Source organism: Podarcis cretensis, assembly GCF_951804945.1.
Source record: "Podarcis cretensis genome assembly, chromosome: 8".
Classification (NCBI taxonomy): Eukaryota; Metazoa; Chordata; class Lepidosauria; order Squamata; family Lacertidae; genus Podarcis; species Podarcis cretensis.
In genome coordinates, this window is record NC_137177.1 from 76,188,720 (window position 1) to 76,208,435 (window position 19,716).

At 45.1% G+C, this 19,716-nt stretch overlaps 1 protein-coding gene and 1 long non-coding RNA gene across 20 annotated transcripts in view; one reads left to right on the top strand and one right to left on the bottom strand.

Annotated features, from left to right (window-relative positions):
- The window catches only part of RERE (arginine-glutamic acid dipeptide repeats), a 351,307-nt gene that overhangs the window by 74,820 nt on the left and 256,771 nt on the right, over positions 1-19,716 (bottom strand). For all 19 annotated transcript variants that reach the window (XM_079986730.1, XM_079986735.1, XM_079986734.1 and 16 more), the window contains one exon: positions 173-253. In XM_079986730.1, the coding sequence (XP_079842856.1) occupies positions 173-253 (81 nt within the window). The remainder of the gene's footprint in view (positions 1-172; positions 254-19,716) is intronic.
- On the top strand, positions 18,234-19,052 carry LOC307221858. The gene is made up of 2 exons (XR_013841572.1): positions 18,234-18,316; positions 18,459-19,052. It is a non-coding gene; the product is annotated as an uncharacterized lncRNA (long non-coding RNA).

Genomic DNA, 19,716 nt, shown 5'->3' on the forward strand with positions numbered 1-19,716 from the left:
GGATAACACACACCCGCAACACAACAGCTCTGAAAACTGTCCCAGAAGCAGCTGAGTTAAAAGCCCAGCACAGGGTTAAAAGGCAACAGCTTTGTACGATCAAATGGAGGAATGCAGAGTGCCATAAAACACGCACACACAAACAAGTTACATAAAGTCCATGGATACTTACTGTTTCCTTATTGGGAAGCAGCTCTTTTCGGATCCTGAAGAAGTTCTTCCCATACTGTCTGAGCCCTTTAATGAAGCGTTTCTGTGTTTAAAACAAAAATAGAATGTCAGCAGAGGCAAAGAGAAAATCTCTTTAACCAGCACGGTAGTTTAAAAAGTTACCGGATTAGGGGTTGCACAAAAACATGCACAAATATGGAGGTTAAGTCCTACAGAAATTGCAAATTTTCAAATTTCAGTCTCAAGTCTCAACCAGGATTCAATGATTTTTTTTTAAGAAACACACGAGAAAAAACAACCTTTTAGCTCAAAATGACATAGGCTGTGTGCTTTGTTTGGAGGGCTTTGAGAAGGCAAGCAGCTGGTTTCCGTGAAAATAAATGTTGAAAACCTGAAGCAAGATCTAGTTCCATCTTAAGCTGGGGGTGGAGGAGCGAGAGAATAGTGCTTTTCCTTCTCTACAATTCTGGACAGAGAAGGGGGTAGCTGTCTAAGCTGTGAAAAGATGAAAAACTCATTCCGAGCTCAAAGCATCCAGGTTTCTTTTGAAAGTTTATATATATTTATACAGACATATATGGAGAAGATTTCCAAATAAATCTCTTCCAGGAAAAGAAATAAGACTGCTTCACTATTCCCCACCTTTTTGGGGGGAGAATCAGTCCATATTTAGTTCCAAAATCCAGGGCTGCCAAAGTCTTCCATTTGGGCTTCCCAAATAATCCAGTTTGGCAATGATTAAAAGCAAAACAAAAACAAACCGCAACACACAAAATACAGCCCACCCCACCTCCCCAAAAAACTCAACACTTCTGTGTTTGCAGATTTCTCGGTTCCAACACTCCTCCCCTAAATACACAGAGGGTGGGGGTGGGTGGAGGGGAGAAAAGAAGAGTTTCAAAGTGATGTTTAAATCCGGATTGAAAAGAGAGCCGGAGAAGGAGCAAAGGGTTTTTCAAAGCTCTCTCCCCCACAAAACACAAGCACGCGAGCACACCGATTGCACAAAAATGACTGACGTACAAACTGACACACACACACAAACACACACCCTGTGGAGGGGTGATTTCCCTTCTGGGAGGGGGGAAGAGGAGGAAGAAGAAGAACTCCGAAGCAACAAACCAGCCGCCGCCAAAGCAGAGAGCAGCGTTTCTCCTTTGCCTGTTTCAGCCGCTGCTGAGAGTGGAGGGGAAGAGTCAAAATCCGGATCTCCAAGTAGGGGCGTCCTGCATGGAGGTGGCAGCGGAGGAGGCAGCAGCCGGAGGAGCCGGGGATCGCTTGTTACCCGGGGAGGCTCTGACACTACAAAAGGGGAGGGAAGAGGCGGCGGCGGCGGCAGCAGCTTAACATGTGATCTGAGCTGGGCTGAGCGGCAGAAGGGAGAAAGAGAGAAACAAGAGGCACCGGGCGAGCTGCAAAAGGCGGCCTGGATCACCTAGGCAGACTCCCCGCAGCAAAGGCTGTAGGAGGACCGTTAGCAAGAGGGGCAGCCGATGCAAGGACAATGCAGAGGTTCCTGGGGTGCAACTCTCATTATTCCCTGCTAATACCACCAGGCAGTAAAGGTAAAAGGACCCCTGACCATTAGGTCCAGTCGTGACCGACTCGGGTTGCGCGCTCATCTCGCTTTACTGGCCAAGGGAGCCGGCGTACAGCTTCCGGGTCATGTGGCCAGCATGACTAAGCCACTTCTGGCGAACCAGAGCAGCTCACGGAAACACCGTTTACCTTCCCGCCGGAGCAGTACCTATTTATCTACTTGCACTTTGACATTCTTTCAAACTGCTAGGTGGGCAGGAGCAGGGACCAAGCAATGGGAGCTCACCCTGTCGCGGGGATTCGAACGGCCGACCTTCTGATCGGCAAGTCCTAGGCTCTGTGGTTTAGACCACAGTGTCACCCGCGTCCCAGAACCACCAGGCAAGTGAGTGCCAAATCTAAGTGCAATATAAATGCTGCTGCTTGTTAGGATGATCATGGCAAAGTGGCTCACATGCATTAATGCTGTAATGCAGGGGCGGCCGACTGAAGTCCTCAAGATGCTGTTGGACTCCAACTCCCTAGCAGCCAGCATGGCCAATAATCAGGATGGTGGGAGTTGTTGTCCAGCAAACAACATGCTGGATATCCATGCTGTGCTGATTACAACACTCAGCATTACAGAAGGGGTGGGCTTAGACCAGGTGTGGGGAACCTCTGGCCTTCCAGATTTCCAGATGTTGTTGGACTACAACTCCCATCAGCCCCAGCAAGCATAAGCAATGGCCGGGGATGGTGGGAACTGTAGTTTAGCAAGATCTGCATGACCAAAGGTTCTCTACAGAGGAAAGGAAGGAGACTTGGCCCAAATCCCATACTTATTTAAAATATGTATATCCTGCCTTTCTATCTGCAAGGCGGTTTAACAACACAAACATGAAGCACAAAAAATAATACCACCACAAACTCAATCACAAGTCAGTCTTAGTGAGTTTATGGCTGGGGTGGGGTGGGGGGTCAAACCCAGGATGCTGTAAACAAAGATTTATACAAATCCAATAGCAACATACAGAGAGGAAGAAATGTTTTATTCTGAGTTGACTACAAGATAACAATCTCCCTGACACCTCAAAAAACCAACAGCCAAGTGCTTAATTAAAATAGTAAAATATATTTAATAAACTTGTCCAAGTATGTTCAGAAATCAAATAGGTTACTTGTGCTTTCTGCCCAGGGGAAGGGTTCTAGGTCATTTGAAATATCAGCACTGCAATGATTTACATTTGATCCAGTCTCTATATTTTAGGAAGGTTTTGGCTGGATTCTGGCCACTGCAACTTTCTACCCCTTTGTCATGGTCCATTGCCCTGTCTTCTGGTCTAGCAGTAAATTCTACAACCTATATTGTGGGAAGCAGTCTCCTGAGCATGCCTTCATGCTCCGAGTTAGTAAGACACCTATCCATCAAAGCTTAGACTCTGATTAACACATTGAGCATACCCATGACACACATATCTGAGCAGGTCTTCCAAGGGGAAACTCTGGGGGTTTTGTTCTGCAAGAGGGGCTTGGGATCTTTAAAGGCGAATTGCCAACACTTTCATTATACAAATTCCCAGCACTCTTTGGGGGAAGCCAGCAGGGGTTGCCAACTTTTTGGGGCTCATGGGTACATTTACAAACAGGAGAAACGCTCATGGACCCTGCACACACCACAACCAAACACACATGTCTACTGTCTACAAAGATGTATCTTTAAGGCCTACTTTCACTGGGAGACGGGGACCCTCCAGGCACAAGGGAACCCTGTGGGTGCCCATGCTAGCAACTCATGTAGCATTGACACACCAGGTGTGTTCTTCTGCTTATTGTTTCTTTGTTCTAAAAGAGCAACAGACTGCTAGGTAGCCAGCCACCTAACAGCCATTTTCATTTTTTGAATGTAGCTCTTAGCACCCAAGAGTGTGAATGAAAAGGCTCATCAGCTGTCTTTATCACGGACTTGTCTGCATATAATCCACTAAAAGCTATCAACACATTTGTGCTCTAATTTTTATGGGTCCTGAGCAGATACTGAAACTCGGATCGAAACATATTGAGATGCTCGCTAAATATAACCTAATCCCCAGATACAAAAAGTCTCCCCAAATAAAGTCTATTTTTAATCCATCTAGAGATCTCACTCAGAAAGTCCTTTTAAATTTTATGCAGGGGGTGGAGGGGGCCATGTAGCCATAAACACAAACAAGGATCAGTTCGGATTTTGCTACAGAATATGAGTAGATTGTGTTGGCTGAGAAAGATTCTCGTTTTAATGGGAGTGGGTGGGGAGGTAGTAAAAAAGAAAGGCCCTAAGTCTAAGTAAGTGGGGCTGCCAGAACAAACCACTGGGTTGCATCCAACTTATGTCCTACTAGGGCAGACCTGCTTAAATTAATAAGCCTAAGTTAGTCATGTCCATTTACTTTGATAGGTAGGATTAACACTGGGTACAAGCCATGGATCTCTAAGCACCATGGAATTTGCACCATTGGGATGGTGGTAGGTGGTAGCTTCTGTTCTTTCGTGGGCTTGTGCGACTCAGTTGGCTGGTCCACCTGGCTCCAGCAAGAAATGTTCTGAAATCAGATATGTCTAGCAACTCTACCTGCTGCTGTGACAGAAGGCCAGAGGTTTATTTTTAAACAGAGGAGCAAAAGCAACCCAAAGAAACGTCCCTCTCGCAGAGACATAAAGCACCAGGCCTCTTCCTTAAATAACCATCAGCTTCCACCTTCCTGTCCTACTGGTGAAGCTCTATTACCCTTGGCTACTGCTTCCTGTAGCTTGGGGACCATTTTGCGGCTTGCTCTACTCTGACCCCAGTTTAATCCAGCAATTTCCGAGGTTCCCAAACCTCAGTAATCTCCCCGCCAAGGAACGAGATCCTTCCTCTCCTGTGCATTACTCTTGTGGTTTGCATCCTCATTTGTTAAATGCATTATGACAGGTTATTTACTTTGGCCCACAGAGTGGGGAATTGCGGTTGCTTCCCCTCCCCGCAAAAGAATTTAACAATTGTACCAGTATTGGGTGGGGGGGGGAAGGGAGTTTCACAGTTCAAATATATCATCATCATCTTTTTTAAAAGAAATCGGCCTCCATTTATTAGACCCTATAAGCAAGGGGGATCCAATGAGGGCCCCCCCCCATGTTTTGGACTACAATCTCCATCAACAGCCCTATTAGACATGCTGGCTGGGGCTGATGAGAGTTGTAGTCCACAACATCGGGGGGGGGGGGAGATAGCTATCCTTGCTATAAGCTGCTTCACACCTTCAAAAAAACTCCTCCCCAACTTGCTGAGTGTTTCACTGGATTCTGGGGCACATTTAGGAAGGGGGAAGACCCTTAACAGTCTTGCATCGTCTAAACTGTATAGAGGCTAGAATCCCCCAATAGTTTAACATTTATAACTCAACTCTGGACCCCTTCTCAGTAAAAAGTATAAACTTGTCCAGCCTTTTCCAGTCTCCTGATGTCTTGGACTACACAACCAATCAGGCCTGTCTCTGGCCTAGAGCCTGCAACACTTGCTTGAAAATGTAATTATCCAAACCACAAGTCTACCTATTCCAGCATATTTTTATTTATTTATCTCACTTTCCCTCCAAGGAGCTCTAGGTGGCATATGCGGCTCTCTTCCTTCCCATGGCAATCCTGCAAGGTGGGTTAGGCTGAGAAACTGTGACTAGCCCAAGGTTGTCCAATGAGTTCCCAGGCTGAGCAGGGATTCAAACCCTGGTCTCCCAAGTCCTAGTCTGACACTCTACATCAGTGTTCCCCAACCTTGGGCCTCCAGCTGTTTTTGGACTACAACTCCCATCATCCCTCGCTAGCAAGACCAGTGGTCAAGGATGATGGGAGTTGTAGTCCAAAAACAGCTGGAGGCCCAAGGTTGGGGAACACTGCTCTACATCACACTGGCTCCCCCTCTTCTCAAAAGTCACAACAACTTGCAGGAACTAGTTCAGGAATCTGTGGCCCTCCAAGTGTTAGTGGACCGCACAACTCCTCTCACCCTGACAATTGATCATGCTGGCTGGGGCTGAGATGAGTTGGGAGTCACGATAAAATCTGGGAGGTGCACAGGTTCTTTTCCGCTGTGCTAGATTTTCCTCTAGATTTTGGTCACACCTTCTTTTGCCTGTCCTACTTCGACCATTTCAGTGGGTGCATACTCAGTTCGCATGGGAATTGGTTGGACCTGTTAGTCCTCACCATTATGCTGGTCCCTAGAAAACATGTAATATTCCCTTGCGAATCAGTGGTCATGGGAAAACTCTACTAGGGGAGTTTGTCGGCCATCACTAATCTTATTAATGAACCCCTGGTAACATTCTGCAAGGAACTTCTGGCAAGCCCTAAAATAACTGGATAGAAAAATGTTTTTAGCTGCTTTCAAAAATTTCGTAACTGCTTTCAAATGTTTCAAATTGTAATTGTTTTGGGAATGTTTGCAACTGCTTTGTATTTGTTTTTAAAATGTGTATCTCAGATGTAAATTCAATAAATCATCATCATCTCATACCACACTTTCGTTTGAAAGCCCTTGTCGATTTGGGAAACTAGTTTGCCATGTATCATAATGTGCACAGATTATCCAGAGACCCAAGCCCAGAGCCTTTTCAGGTGCACACATACAGTTGTGTACTTATTAGGAACCTGGCTATAGTTTTTGCAGATTAGCCACCACCATCATAATTATTATCAATACATATTTCAGCCCTGCTCTTCTATTCAAATCAATACTCAGAGCATCTTACAAAAGATAATAGGGTTTCCCCCCAGCTTTCCATCACATCTATGTTGAACTTTTGGAAATTTATTGTGTCCCTAGAAAAGCAGAGGACAGAGAACGAAAAGGACACGCTAGCTGTTGATCTCTGTTTTTGATAACTGATTAACATGCTCAACTGTGCTTTACCTCAGGAGCATCCCTGTTTCAATAATTTAAAGCTCTGAATTGCTTCTGTTGCACACCACAGGGCTGGATGAATGTGAGCCATTTAAAGATGAATCCATCTTTTTATAAAAAAACAAACACTAGTTTAACAAAGTGGCAACAGTCAACTGACAGATCTGGAATGCAGATTTAACAGGTTATCCAAAAACCTTGATGGAATGTTAATTGTTGCGTTTAATCACAGCTTGCGACAATTACGGTTTGCATCCAACCAAGTCCTACTCAGAGCAGACCCACCAATGGATCTAAGTGAGTCAAGTCCATTAATTTCAATGGGTCTACACTGAGTAGGACTAACAGTGGACACAAAAGTGTGCTCGTATTTTATTACACACAAGTGGAAACTGCAATGAAGTGCTTCATGGCCCGTGAGCAAGTGTAATCCTCAGTGGGCTGTTTGGGGAGCCTTTTTCTCCACCCCACAAAGACTCTATCCCTAAAGCCTTTTTGTACTTCTGCAAACCTGGGGTCTCTCCCATGTCTTCTGATACCTCTTTTGTTGTGGAAGGTGCCTCTTGGCATACAGAAGTAATGCTACTGAACACATGCAACGGCTCCCCCCAAAGAATCCTGGGAACTGTAGTTTTTAAGGCTGCTGGGAACTGCAGCTCTGTGAAGTGTTTATAGGACGGGAGGGGGTGCTGTGCTATATATGCACATTAAATGTATGGTGTGTACTCAAGGACAGTCACACAAGGCAGGCTGCCAGCCTAGAACTAGAAATTTCATAAATGTTCTCCACTCATATGGGACTTAATTTTGATATTCAAAATAATAATTCACTGGAAGGTGGCTTTTAAAGGACATGGCTGCCTTCTAGGAATGAGTTACAGGAGTTAAGAGCCAATATATAAAATATCTACTTTATAATATCCCATCTCTGCTCCCGAAAGCTTTTTCCTCTTTACATTTTCTGCCTCCTCTGTTTAAACGTTTGCAGTAAAAGCAATCTTTGAATTATTTTCATATTCTACTCCAGGGAAAACTGAAATCGCTCCAGAGGAACAAAATAAATAAATAAATGCAGGAATCTATTTCCCACAGCAATGATATGCTAAATCAGGAGTGGGCAAAATAGAGCACACATACTCTCCCCGCCCCCCCAGCTCCACCACACACACTCCAAAGAATTGTATCTGGTACACATGCTGGAGTTTAACTCAAGTCTTAAGGTGAGTAAAACCACAAAGGCAGGAGGAAAGCTATTCATTTGTTCCAGAAGGTAATGAAACACAAAGTCAGTTTCTAGACCAGGGTCGCTGCGCATTTTTGCTGAAATCAACAGGTGCTTTTCCTTCCATCAATAATTTTACTTCATCTTAAATTTAGTATGCTGGCTGTTTAGCCATAATAATAAATATTCATTCATTTATTCAGCTCATCTTACAAGAAACAGATGTATATACACACGTAGGGTTGTTCATGTGTTACACTGAACAGGCACACAATCCATTTACACAATATCTACACTGATTCCTGTTCATATTTAACTGTGGACCGTCCATGTACACAACAGCTGAGCTGTACAAACAAGTGTATGCCCTTTTTCCACAAAGAGACAGCTGGTCCCTGAGTCCAGTGTAACATGGGAACAAGCCTTCAGTCTATAAACAAATGTGGGATAGCCACCTCTGAATCTTCACTGACAACTCAAAGCAATACAGATTGGTAAAGGTAAAGGGACCCTTGACCATTAAGTCCAGTCACGGACAACTCTGGGGTTGCGGCGCTCATCTCACTTTACTGGCCAAGGGAGCCGGCGTTTCTCTGCAGACAGCTTCCGGGTCATGTGGCCAGCATGACAAAGCCACAAACCAGAGCAGCGCACGGAAACGTTGTTTACATTCCCACCAGAGTGGTACCTATTTATCTACTTGCACTTTGACGTGCTTTCGATCTGCTATGTTGGCAGGAGCTGGGACAGAACAACGGGAGCTCATCCCATCATGAGGATTCGGAACGCCAGCCTTCTGATCGGCAAGCCCTAGGCTTTGTGGTTTAGACCACAGCGCCACCCATGTCCCTAATACAGATTGGTACTAGAAGCTAAAACCAATTCCCCTAGTAACCAGTTCCCATGGACCTCCTTGGGATACGGATATTTGCAACAGGCAAGTGGTCCAGGGCCGAGCCCTGAAGACAGCTTAGGAAAGAAGAAAACAACATAAACACCAGGGATGTATTTATAGGCGCCTGAACTCTGGCAGCAGCAATTCCTAAGGTATGCCCTGCCCAGAGGGAGGAAAGGCCTTCTGTTGCATCTCAGGTCAAGGCAATCACCCCTCTAAAATGTGCAGGGGTGGTCAGACAAAGAATAAGCCCCTCACCTCGTCACCACCCACAAGCACCGTTATTGAAGACAAAAGTATAAGGCGGGGGGACAAATCTTTTTTGTGAAGAGAGGCTGCTGCTCTTCACAAACTCTTCTGCTACTACTCTTCAAAAGAGATGGCTATTTCAGGAGTGGGGAACCTCAGGCCTAGGGGCCAAATGAAGCTCTTCCAGGGGCCCTCTCTCCTCTTCCTAGTGCTGGATCAGGCCAGTGGCCCATCTAGTCCAGCACCCTTAACTCACAGTGGCCAACCAGATGCCCTAAAGGAAAGACTGCAAGCAGGATGGGAGAACAACAGCACTCTCCCCGTTGATGTTTCCCAGTAGCCAGTATCCAGAAGCACACTGCCCCTGACAGTAGCAACACTAAGCTGTCTTTAGTACTTTAAAATGACTGCTGAAGAATGAGCCATTTACTGTGGAAAACAGGTTCATCATCATCAAACCTTTTATTGGCATCACATCCAAACATCCAAAACAAAGGAAAACAGGGTGGGGAGGGAGGAATTAGGTGAGCCCGATCAGCCCCAAGCTGACAATTCTCAAAATGCAAGTGGGGTTGGGAGGACTAATCCATCCCACCTGTGTCTTAAAATATTTGTCCATTTACAACAATTTTCCTTTATAAATGCTCCGCCTGCTTTTCTTTTCAGGAGAGGACGGTTGCAGGTAGTGATAAATATGAGCAAGATTTCTGTGGCCTCACAGAAATTAATGCTTGCTGAAGGCCCCATAAAAAGAACTGGTCATCAGGAGTTAAAAATGCAATCGCAGCATGTATCTGGGTAGCACTTTTTTATTTTAAAAAAGCAGCATTAAGAAATTCTGTGGCTTGATGGATCAGCGGCCATTGTCAATAGACAATGCAGATATGTGCTTTGCAAAAATGGTTGCCATGGCTATTGAAGGGCTAAAACACAAGGCCTCCTAAAGCCATTTTGCAAGCTGACGCTCCCCCGCGTTCCCTCCGCGACATAATTTATTAGGTTCTCTGGTATCCCTGCCACGATGTGTAAACAGGGGGGCTATAAATAACCAAGAAGCGACTAGAAACAAGCATGCTAATGTTTGCATATGTGTTACTTGTAGGCCCCATATTTTATCTGCCGAAACAAATGGCATGACAAGATACACAAAGCCATTATGTTCTGACTAACGGAGCTCAGATGGCATGTTTATCAATGTGGCAATAATGCCATTCCGGAGGCTGCAGCTAAGGTTATGCACCAGGATTTCCATTATCGAGGGATTAGAATTTGCCAAGGAAGGCTGCAACTAAGTATTAAAATCCAGCACCCAGGAATCTGCTTGGCGTTCATGTTTTTTGTTTGGGGGGATTGTTAACAGAATTATTTCGTTGCTAATGCAAGCCATCCCAGACCTGCAAGTTTTTTCAGCGTGCTTAAAAATTCTGATTTGCTACTGAGCTCCATCCAAGGAGCTCCAGCTATACAAATGTGATGAAGGAAAACTAACCTTGCAAGGAAAAGTTTGCAGAACTCCAGATGGTGGCACCCAAGAAGACGAAATAGAGAGGTCTCTACCCTGGGAACTGGAAAGGTGTCAGGTAATTCTAGCAGCCTCTAATAAACCCATAAGGGGGTAGGACCAAGAAACATGAGGGACAAAATGGTGGCTACTGGCTATGATGATGGCCATAGTCTACCTTGACTGTTGGAGGAAATATGCCCCTGAACGCCATTTGCTAGGGAAACAAAAGCGGGGAGAGATGTTATTGCACTCAGGTTCTGCTTGTGAGCTTCCCTGAGGCATCTGATTGGCCACTTTGACAGCAGGATGCTGGAGTAGATGAGCCTTTGTTCTTGGGTTTTGGTTTTGAATAAGGTCTCATAAATGTCAACTGAATCACTTCTTCTTTTCCTTACTCAATATGCCCCTCCAGGGCATTTGCAAAAATGATGTATTTTTTTTAAAAAAAGAGAGCAAACGTCAATGTACTTGTTAGTAGCACATAAACACACTCACAAACACATATTCAGCTTTGAAACAAAAGTGTTACAAGCCTTTAAAAAAAAAGGGTGTGTGCCAGCTGCAATGGATTAGTATGGAATAAAAATGATAGCATTTGTATTGGTACAAAATAAAGAGTGTACACAATAGGTTTTTCTGGTGAGTCGAAACTCATATTTTTCACTTTGCACGCCAAAGATGTATATGTGCCCTGGCAGTTTCCCCACAGACTACACCATTGGCATCACTTGTTCAGGCTTGGAGAATTGTAGCATATTACTCATATTTTGGTAAATGTGTCACTGTATTTTCTTGCCATACAGAAAAATCTAGTAAACCTTAAAAAAGAGAGAGCTATGCACAAAAAGCCCTTGCTGGGATGACCAGGCAAGGGGTCAGGGATTTTTCTACGATGCACATAGGTTAATTCCTTCTTTCCTTTCTCTCTCTCTCTCTCTCTCTCTCTCTCTCTCTCTTCCTCTCTCCAATGATGAACATGGCTACTTTGGCGCAGGCAAAGTGGGCCAAAGAGCCTGCAGATTTGTGTTAGGGCAGTTTCTATGGGTGATCACCTTTATTATAGCTTTCCATAGGCATCTGGTTGACCACTTTGAGAACAGGATGTTAGGACTACATGGGCCTTTATCCTGATCCTGCAGGATCCTGCAGGCAATGAATTTGGCATCAGGTGACCTTTCAAATGTGTTGTGACGGGGGGATTATTGGTTTGTTTTTGTTCTTATTATTGTGTATTTTGTGCTTGTGTTGTTGTGAACCACTCTGAGATCTACGGATGAAGGGTGGTGTACATATTTAAATAATTTTTATTGTTTTTATTAGGAAACTGAGTTTGTGTGATCTGGGTTACAGGGTGGGGTGTCAATTTGGGAAAATTAATTTAGTTTAAGATGACTTTATCTAGCGATTGTGCTTGTACTGAATGGGGAAACTGATGTGATTTGGAGGAAATGGTGGGGAAATTTGTTGGTTTGTCTTCTACGACATTAAAAGTCTAAATTTGCATTTCTCTACATACCTTAACATAGGCAACTTTGTATTGATAGGCTCGCGGTCTGAATCATTTAAGTATGTAGTACCCTGCAGCAACCCCAAGTGCCAGGGGCTGGAAGCGACTCTCATATACACCTCATGTACCAAGGTATATTGTGTACGTTCATATCAATATACACATGTTGTACTTCTTGTTGAAGCAATCTTGATGCTGTAAATATTTTTAACTTTCTTTTATTGTTGTTTTGGGGTACATTGTCTGGGTGAAGTCCAGCTAATGGCGTCTAAGGGGTGCCTTCCTCAAGCAATGGGAGCAAACAGCAATGCCGCCACCTCTCTTTGGAGTTGGTACGTTCTGTCTACTCACATGCACAGCCAGGCTGTCATTAAAATGGCCTCCCTCGGGGGAATACCAAAGGAGCCCAGGATGGTAATCAGCTCCACCTCCATGGCGCTAAGCTGTTGAGCCTTTTGTTCCCAACAATAGGCCTCCCGCCGAACCGCCCCCTCCGCCCGCCTGGAAATATTGGCAATAGGCAGGCGTGAGCACAGCTGTGTGTGAATCACATATATAAACAGATTAGATTTGCAATATTTACGCCGCACACAAACACATTAATAAGCGCATTTGCATACACACTTGGCTAAAATCAGATGGCAGGCGGGTAACCTTTCTTGCCCAGGCATATTCGTTTTGGATTATTGTGGAAATATAAACATGCGTGCATGTGCATGTGGGAGAGTGCGTGCCTGGGTTAATGTGACCTGAACGCAAGAGGGGGAAGAGGCACGAAGAGCGGCAACTGTGCACCTGGCAGGCATGGAGAACATGCACAGACTGATGGCACAGATAGGGGAAGCCTGTACGCTGCCCAAGCGAGGGGGGGGGGAGCAAAGTCAGGTGGAAGTTGGTGAATTTGCCAGAGATCTTTTGCAGATCTGCCAATTCAAAACGCAAACAACGCACCCTGACCAGGCAAATGTATAAAACAGTGTGGGAATATCCACAGCTCTGTAGGAGAGCACCTGATTTGCATGCAGAAGGTCCCAGGGTCAATCATTGGCATACCTAGGTAGGGCCAGGAGAGAGACATATACACACACGCTCTGGAGAGCTGTCGCCCATCAGTGCAGACCAACTTTTGTCAACCTGGAGCCCTCCAGATGTGTTGAGTCACAACTCCAATCATCACTGATCAGCAGCTGGGTGGGGCTGATGGGACTTGTTGGACAAAACACCTAGAAGACACCAAGTTGATGGAGGCTGGTGTAGGCAATACTGAGCTAGATGGACCAATGGTCTGACTTGGTATCAGGCAACTTTCCATGTCTCATGTTCCTAAAACACTGTTGATGTCAGCATCTCAATCATAACTTTGTGACCAGGGAACAAAATGTTTCAGACTCGTTTGAAATTTGACATCAATACGTACTTGGAAAGAGGCAATGAACAGAATTCCCTGGGTTCCCTGGAGGTTGTGGGCATTAAATGTGTGCTTTCATGCACACAGTTGCAGGTATTTGTGCATGTTATTCATCCAACTTGCACTGAACTAGTTGTCAATTCCAACCCACCATCTCTGTATTATAGACCTCCCTCCTAAGGCTGACTTGTTCGAAGACAAGCTCCTTTCAGGACTGTTGGGAGTTGGCCTTAGGAGATCATAGAGTAAGTTCACAGAAGGACAGGAAATGCCCATGGAATTGATTAAAATCCACTATTATTATTATTATTTTCTGCTGGGGCAGTACAAAACTGCTTTCATGACCTGCCTTGAACCTTCAAGACAGAACAGGCAGCCAGTACGTGGTTTACCTTTTAGAGAGTAGGACAAGAACCAGAAAGACCTAACTAGGTTCAAATCCCCATTCATCTCTTTCTCTCTCTCTCTCTCTCTCTCTGCCTAACCTACTACACATGGTTGTGCAGATAAAACAAAGGTGGAGAGAAAAGATTCCTGAGTAGCCACTCTTCAGATCCTGGGGAAAGAGTGAGATTTGAATGTAAGAAACAAGTACACAGGTGTATATGTATACACATCTTTATATATCCACCACTTCCTATTCCGCACAGCAAGGAATTTGACTATTTCTCCCTCCCCGCTAAAATGCTTTCCTCAAGCGTTATCAGACTTAAAGTCAACAAAGCTCAGGGGCAATTGGCTCTAGACTGCAGTCTACCCCCATCCTATTCCTCTGGTTTAGTCCATCTTTAATTCAGATTTTAACTGCTGGAAGTTGATGTTAAAGCAGAGGGTGCGGGGGGGGGGAGAGAGATTTTTTTTTTTTTAAATAAGGTTGCTCAAGCTGGATTTCATTTATCAAAATATAAAAGGTGGTTTGAGAACTTGTCTCCTTTATGTCACGATAAGTCACGGTTGGTATCTGTATTCTGTCTGAATTGATTTTATGTATGGATTGTTGTGGCTGTTGTTTTACATGGGTTTTTATATAAATAGGTAAAGGTAAAGGTACCCCTGCCCGTACGGGCCAGTCTTGACAGACTCTGGGGTTGTGCGCCCATCTCACTTAAGAGGCCAGGGGCCAGCGCTGTCCGGAGACACTTCCGGGTCACGTGGCCAGCGTGACATCGCTGCTCTGGCGAGCCAGAGCCGCACACGGAAACACCATTTACCTTCCCACTGGTAAGCGGTCCCTATTTATCTACTTGCACCTGGAGGTGCTTTCGAACTGCTAGGTTGGCAGGCGCTGGGACCGAGCAGCGGGAGCGCACCCCGCCGCAGGGATTCGAACCGCCGACCTTTCGATCGGCAAGTCCTAGGCGCTGAGGCTTTAACCCACAGCGCCACCTGCGTCCCCTTTTTTATATAAATACATGCTGCTTAACTGTTTTTATGCATTGCTTCCAACTAAACCTGCAGACACATTAAACATTTAAAGCACATTTCCTCCCCCACCCCCCAAAAAAGAATCCTGGGAATTGTAGCTCTGTGAGGGATATGCTTCAGGTCCCAGGATTCTTTGAGGGGGAGCCTTGTGCTTTGAATGTATGGTGTGTCCTACTCAAAGCAGACCTAAGTTAGCCGTGCCTATTAACTTCAGTGGTACAATCTTTTATATGCCAATGTCCAAAAATCTTTATTGTGTTGTGGTTTGTTTCGGGATGCCTCGTGGGAATGGATTCATAAACAAAATGAAATAATATGGATTACGGCAGCCTTCCCCAACCAACTGCCCTCCAGATGTTTTAGAATATTACAACCAGTAGAATAAAACACCTGGAGGGCACCAGGTTGGGGGAAGAATGCCTCCCACTTTGCTTCAAACCAACCGCACTCTGGAACCAAGCTTTTTTGTTCTTGCCTTCCCAACTATGGTGTGCTTGAGCAGAACAAAACTTAAGTCTGTGGTCTGGGCATTACGCTGGGCTTGTTGCTCCTGCTATAGGAAGGGAGAAGTGGGAGCAAGCAGCTTGCTTGTGGCAGGCCATCAACTGTGGCTTACGGAGACATGTGATTCCTGCCACAGAACATCCCTCTATTCTAAGGCAAGTTGCTAAAAGCAAACAAACCTCAGCCCCCTAGTCTTTCCTCCAACACAGAAGTTAGAGAAAGATCAAACTGGAAAGAAAAGAAAAATTGGCATGGAAGAAAGCATGCTATTAAAGGTGACGAAACATCTAAAAGGGGTTTCTCTATCAGGGTGATGGGGGGGAATGTACCACTATCACAGAATTGTAGAGTTGGGGGGGGGGACCGCAAAGGTCATCTAGCTCAATCCCCTGCAAGGCAGGAATCTCAACACACAGTGCTCTATCCAATTTGAAACCATACCGGATCCTGTTTAGCTTTGCAAATGTGCTGGCAGTTTTATTGCTACACTGCCCCCTCTGAGCTCAGAACTGACTGGACCGCCCTGACCTCATAGTCCAACTTTAAAGATTTCATCCTTCGTACACCCAAAGAGACCAGTCTTTACATACCGATGGATAGATAAAGATTTCCCAGTGCCACCTGGAGAAAAGGAAGAATTAGATCGTTTCCAACCCCGTGGAATCCTGTACTGAGGAGGACATTACCCCAACAGGCTGCCAGCAGTAAATCAATTACCCGCAAATGAAGAGTATTTATTCCACCCCCACTCTTAATAGCTGCCCCTTGATTATTGACTCTGTGTATTTCCATTACACCTCCCCGAGACAACGCTTCGAAGGCTGCCTTCGCTAAGCTCCCCTGCTCTCAACATTTCATGTCAGCTCCTGCTAAAGGTCCGTTCCTTGCCTCCTGGGCTCAGCGTGCTCGCGGCCTCCTCGATAAATCATCCGCCAACCGTGGCTCCATCGCTCCAGCCCCAGGTTGCCAGGCAACCAGCACAAGAGGCAAGTCTGAGGCCTGCTGACAAACAGCCAAGGGGGCTGAAAACAACAGACGTCTCTCTGTCAAAAAATTTGTTTCGGGAGAAGCAGCAAGCAAACACACACACACACACACACAGAGAGAGAGAGAGAGAGAGAGAGCCTCCTTTTCGCTCCTCGCTAAACACTGCGCGACTGTAAAGAATCAAAATCAAAAGGACTTATTGTAACGAACACGAACGCAAATGCACACAGAGGGGGAGACGCAGACACTTCCTGCTCAATTACTAATTGTTCGAGAGCTGCGGGGAGGCGGCGATCACACGGGCTGTATGGCAACAAACAAGGCAATCCGGCGCGTGAGATGAAGTCAGAAGCATGCAACCGGGAACACTATAATCTGAGAGAGAGGAGGGGAGCAGCCCTTCAGCGGCACAAGCGGAAGCTGGTGCACGGATCAAAGAGGGTTTGGGTATTGAAAGGGGGCGGCAGGTGGAACAAGAGACTGGGCGCCTCTGGATTCTAAAGGCGGAACAAAAAATCAGTGTGTGCACATGAAAATGCACACACACACACACACACGGCACTAGTGTTATATTGGTTAAAGCAGTGTTTCACCAATGTGCGCTGTTGTTGGACTACAACTCCCATCATCCCTAGCTAGCAGGAATAGTGGTCAGGGATGATGGGAATTGTAGTCCGACAGCAGCTGGGGATCCAAGTTGGATCCAACACTGGGTTGGTGTGTTGAACTAGGGCCTGGGAGACCAGGGTTCAAATCCCCACTTGGCCATGGAGCTCACTGTGTGTGACCATGGGCCAGACACTGCCTCTCAGCTTAACCTTCCTTGCAGGGTTGCAAATGAGGAGGGGTGGGGACAGCCACGTAGGCCGCCTTGAACTCATTGGAGAAAGAAGCATATAAATGCATTAAGTAAATAAGTAAACATACATGCACGTGTGTATATGTGAGATCGCCTAACGCCATCTGTATGGCCGCTCAACTGCTTGGATTTGCAGAACTGACACTGTTACAGGTGCCAAATAATATTTATTCCACATTTGTAACAAATTGGTATTTCAGTGTGGCAGTACCCAAACTTTGAAACTCCCTGCCAAATGACATCAGGCAGAGATGCCTTCACTGTACTCTTTGCAGTACCTGCTAAAAACATTTTTTTATGTAGGCCACCCTACCTAGACATGCAGAATATTGACATAGGTTTTAATTTAATTTAATTTAATTTACTTTTGCCTATTGTGGATTTTAAATTTTGTAAGGTTTTAAGTATTTGTTTTTAATTGTATTTTTACTGATAATTTCATTGTTTTATTCTTCCTATAAACCACTTGGAGGGTTTTTTTTGGAGGGTTACAAACGCAAGCAGTATATATGTTTGTTTTTGTGTGTGTGTGATGCGCAGAGAGAGAACACAAACAAACAAATGATATGAGAGCAACCCTGACAGTCTGGAAAAGTGATTTGTGAAATGCACAGAGGAGAGATCTTTATAAACAATGACAATGAACTCCTCGTGGTGCAATAGGTATAGCCTTGTGAATAAAAGCCAGGGAAGGAGCTGTTGTAGCATAGTGGCATCTAAGAGGATGAAAGAAAGCTCCCACCTCCCCAATTTGAACTTTGCTTCAGCTAATTCACTAGGGCTGCAATCCTAAGCATGCTCACCCAAGAATAAACCCCATTGAAAGCAGAGGGATTTGCAATTTATGTAAAAAGGCAGAAAGACTAGGCTGTGGGTGGCTCAGCTCTGCATGTGCAATAAGGAGAACAATATACTCAACCACTTTACAAGGATACTCTAAGGATTATGACAAGATAATGAACATGGAGGTCTCTGAACATTAATCTGCTAGAAATAATATTATTATACAAGGAGGATGCTACTAGAATGTCTTCCCACCCTTACTGTTGGGAGAAAGTCCAACTTTTGGAAGGCTCTCCAGCTTGGTTGCCTGGAAACAAGTGCTTACTCACCACAGGTGACCCAGAGAGTGGCCATTAACAAGCCTGGGTTACTCCACAGCCTCTTAGAGCAGTGTTTCCCAACCTTGGGCCTCCAGCTGTTTTTGAACTACAATTCCCATCATCCCTGACCACTGGTCTTGCTAGCTAGGGATGATGGGAGTTGTAGTCCAAAAAGCTGGAGGCCCAAGGTTGGGAAACACTGTCTTAGAGCCTCAACTCAAAGAAAGGTTATGGCTGAGGTTTATTTAAGGTGAACTTGTCAATCCATTTACTTTGAAGAGGGCATGGAGTTGGAACACCAGTTACCGTCAAGGCTGGGTCTACCACACTGAACAAGTTTTGCACTGCCATTAAAGGGGGATCTGGAGAAAATACCAAAGGGACAGATCGGGGCTCCCCACTGAGAACCAAGAACCAAAAGTTAAACATGTTCTTGACCCAGAAAAAACAAACCAAGGATTTTCCCATTAATGTAAGAACTCTGCTGGCTCAGGCTAATGGCCCATCTAGTCCAGCATCCTATTCTCCTAGTATCCAAGCATGCAGCTTCTGATGTTGGAGGTAGACTACAGTCATCCTAACTAGTATCCTCTGTATCCTCCATTAATTTGTCTTAACCTCTCTGAAAGCCATCCAAGTTGGTAGCTATCTTTACTTCTCGTGGGAGCGAATTTCAGAGTTCAACTAGGCGCTGTGTGAAGGAAGGTGTTCTTCTGTCTGCCCCAAATCTCCTAATATTCAACTTTATTGGATATGCACATGCTCTACCATGAGAGAGGGAGTGGGGGAAATCCTGCATTTACTTTGTCCACATTATGGCTTTTATATACCTCCGAGAAGCGCCCTAACACAACTAATCTGAGTTCTGATTAAAGTTGCTTTATGCAGGAAACAAATCCACACCCAACCACGGCCAGATTTACAGCACTGCTTAAGATTTAATCTTTCCAGGAGGCACTTCTAAGTGATAATTTAAAAAGCCAAACAAAAAAAGAACATGATATACACACAGCCACGTCAAGTTTAACAGGCAACCAAACACAGGCTATAGCCAAAAACACACACACACGTGTGTGTGTGTGTGTGTGTGTGTGTGTGTGTGTATTTCACACACTACTGGTCTGGAGTCACAAGCTTTCAGATGTAGGAAGCCTGGCTCTGGCAAAGACTTTTCTCTCCAATACACTTAACAGTCTAGGATAATGTATGCCAAAGTCTCCCACCGTGAGCTGACAGAAGAGAAATCCTAAAAAACCCATGATGTATTAGCTACTTCTTGCTTCGTGGTTTTATGTTCCCATAAACCAGATTAGCGCTCGCATATGCAGAAATGTTTTTGATCCTTAGATCTGGAAACTTCCAAACAGCCCGCTTAACTCTGCAGAGGAAGGAACAAGTCAAAAGGAAAATTCTAAATATAGGAGCAAGGGAGTAATGAGAAACATG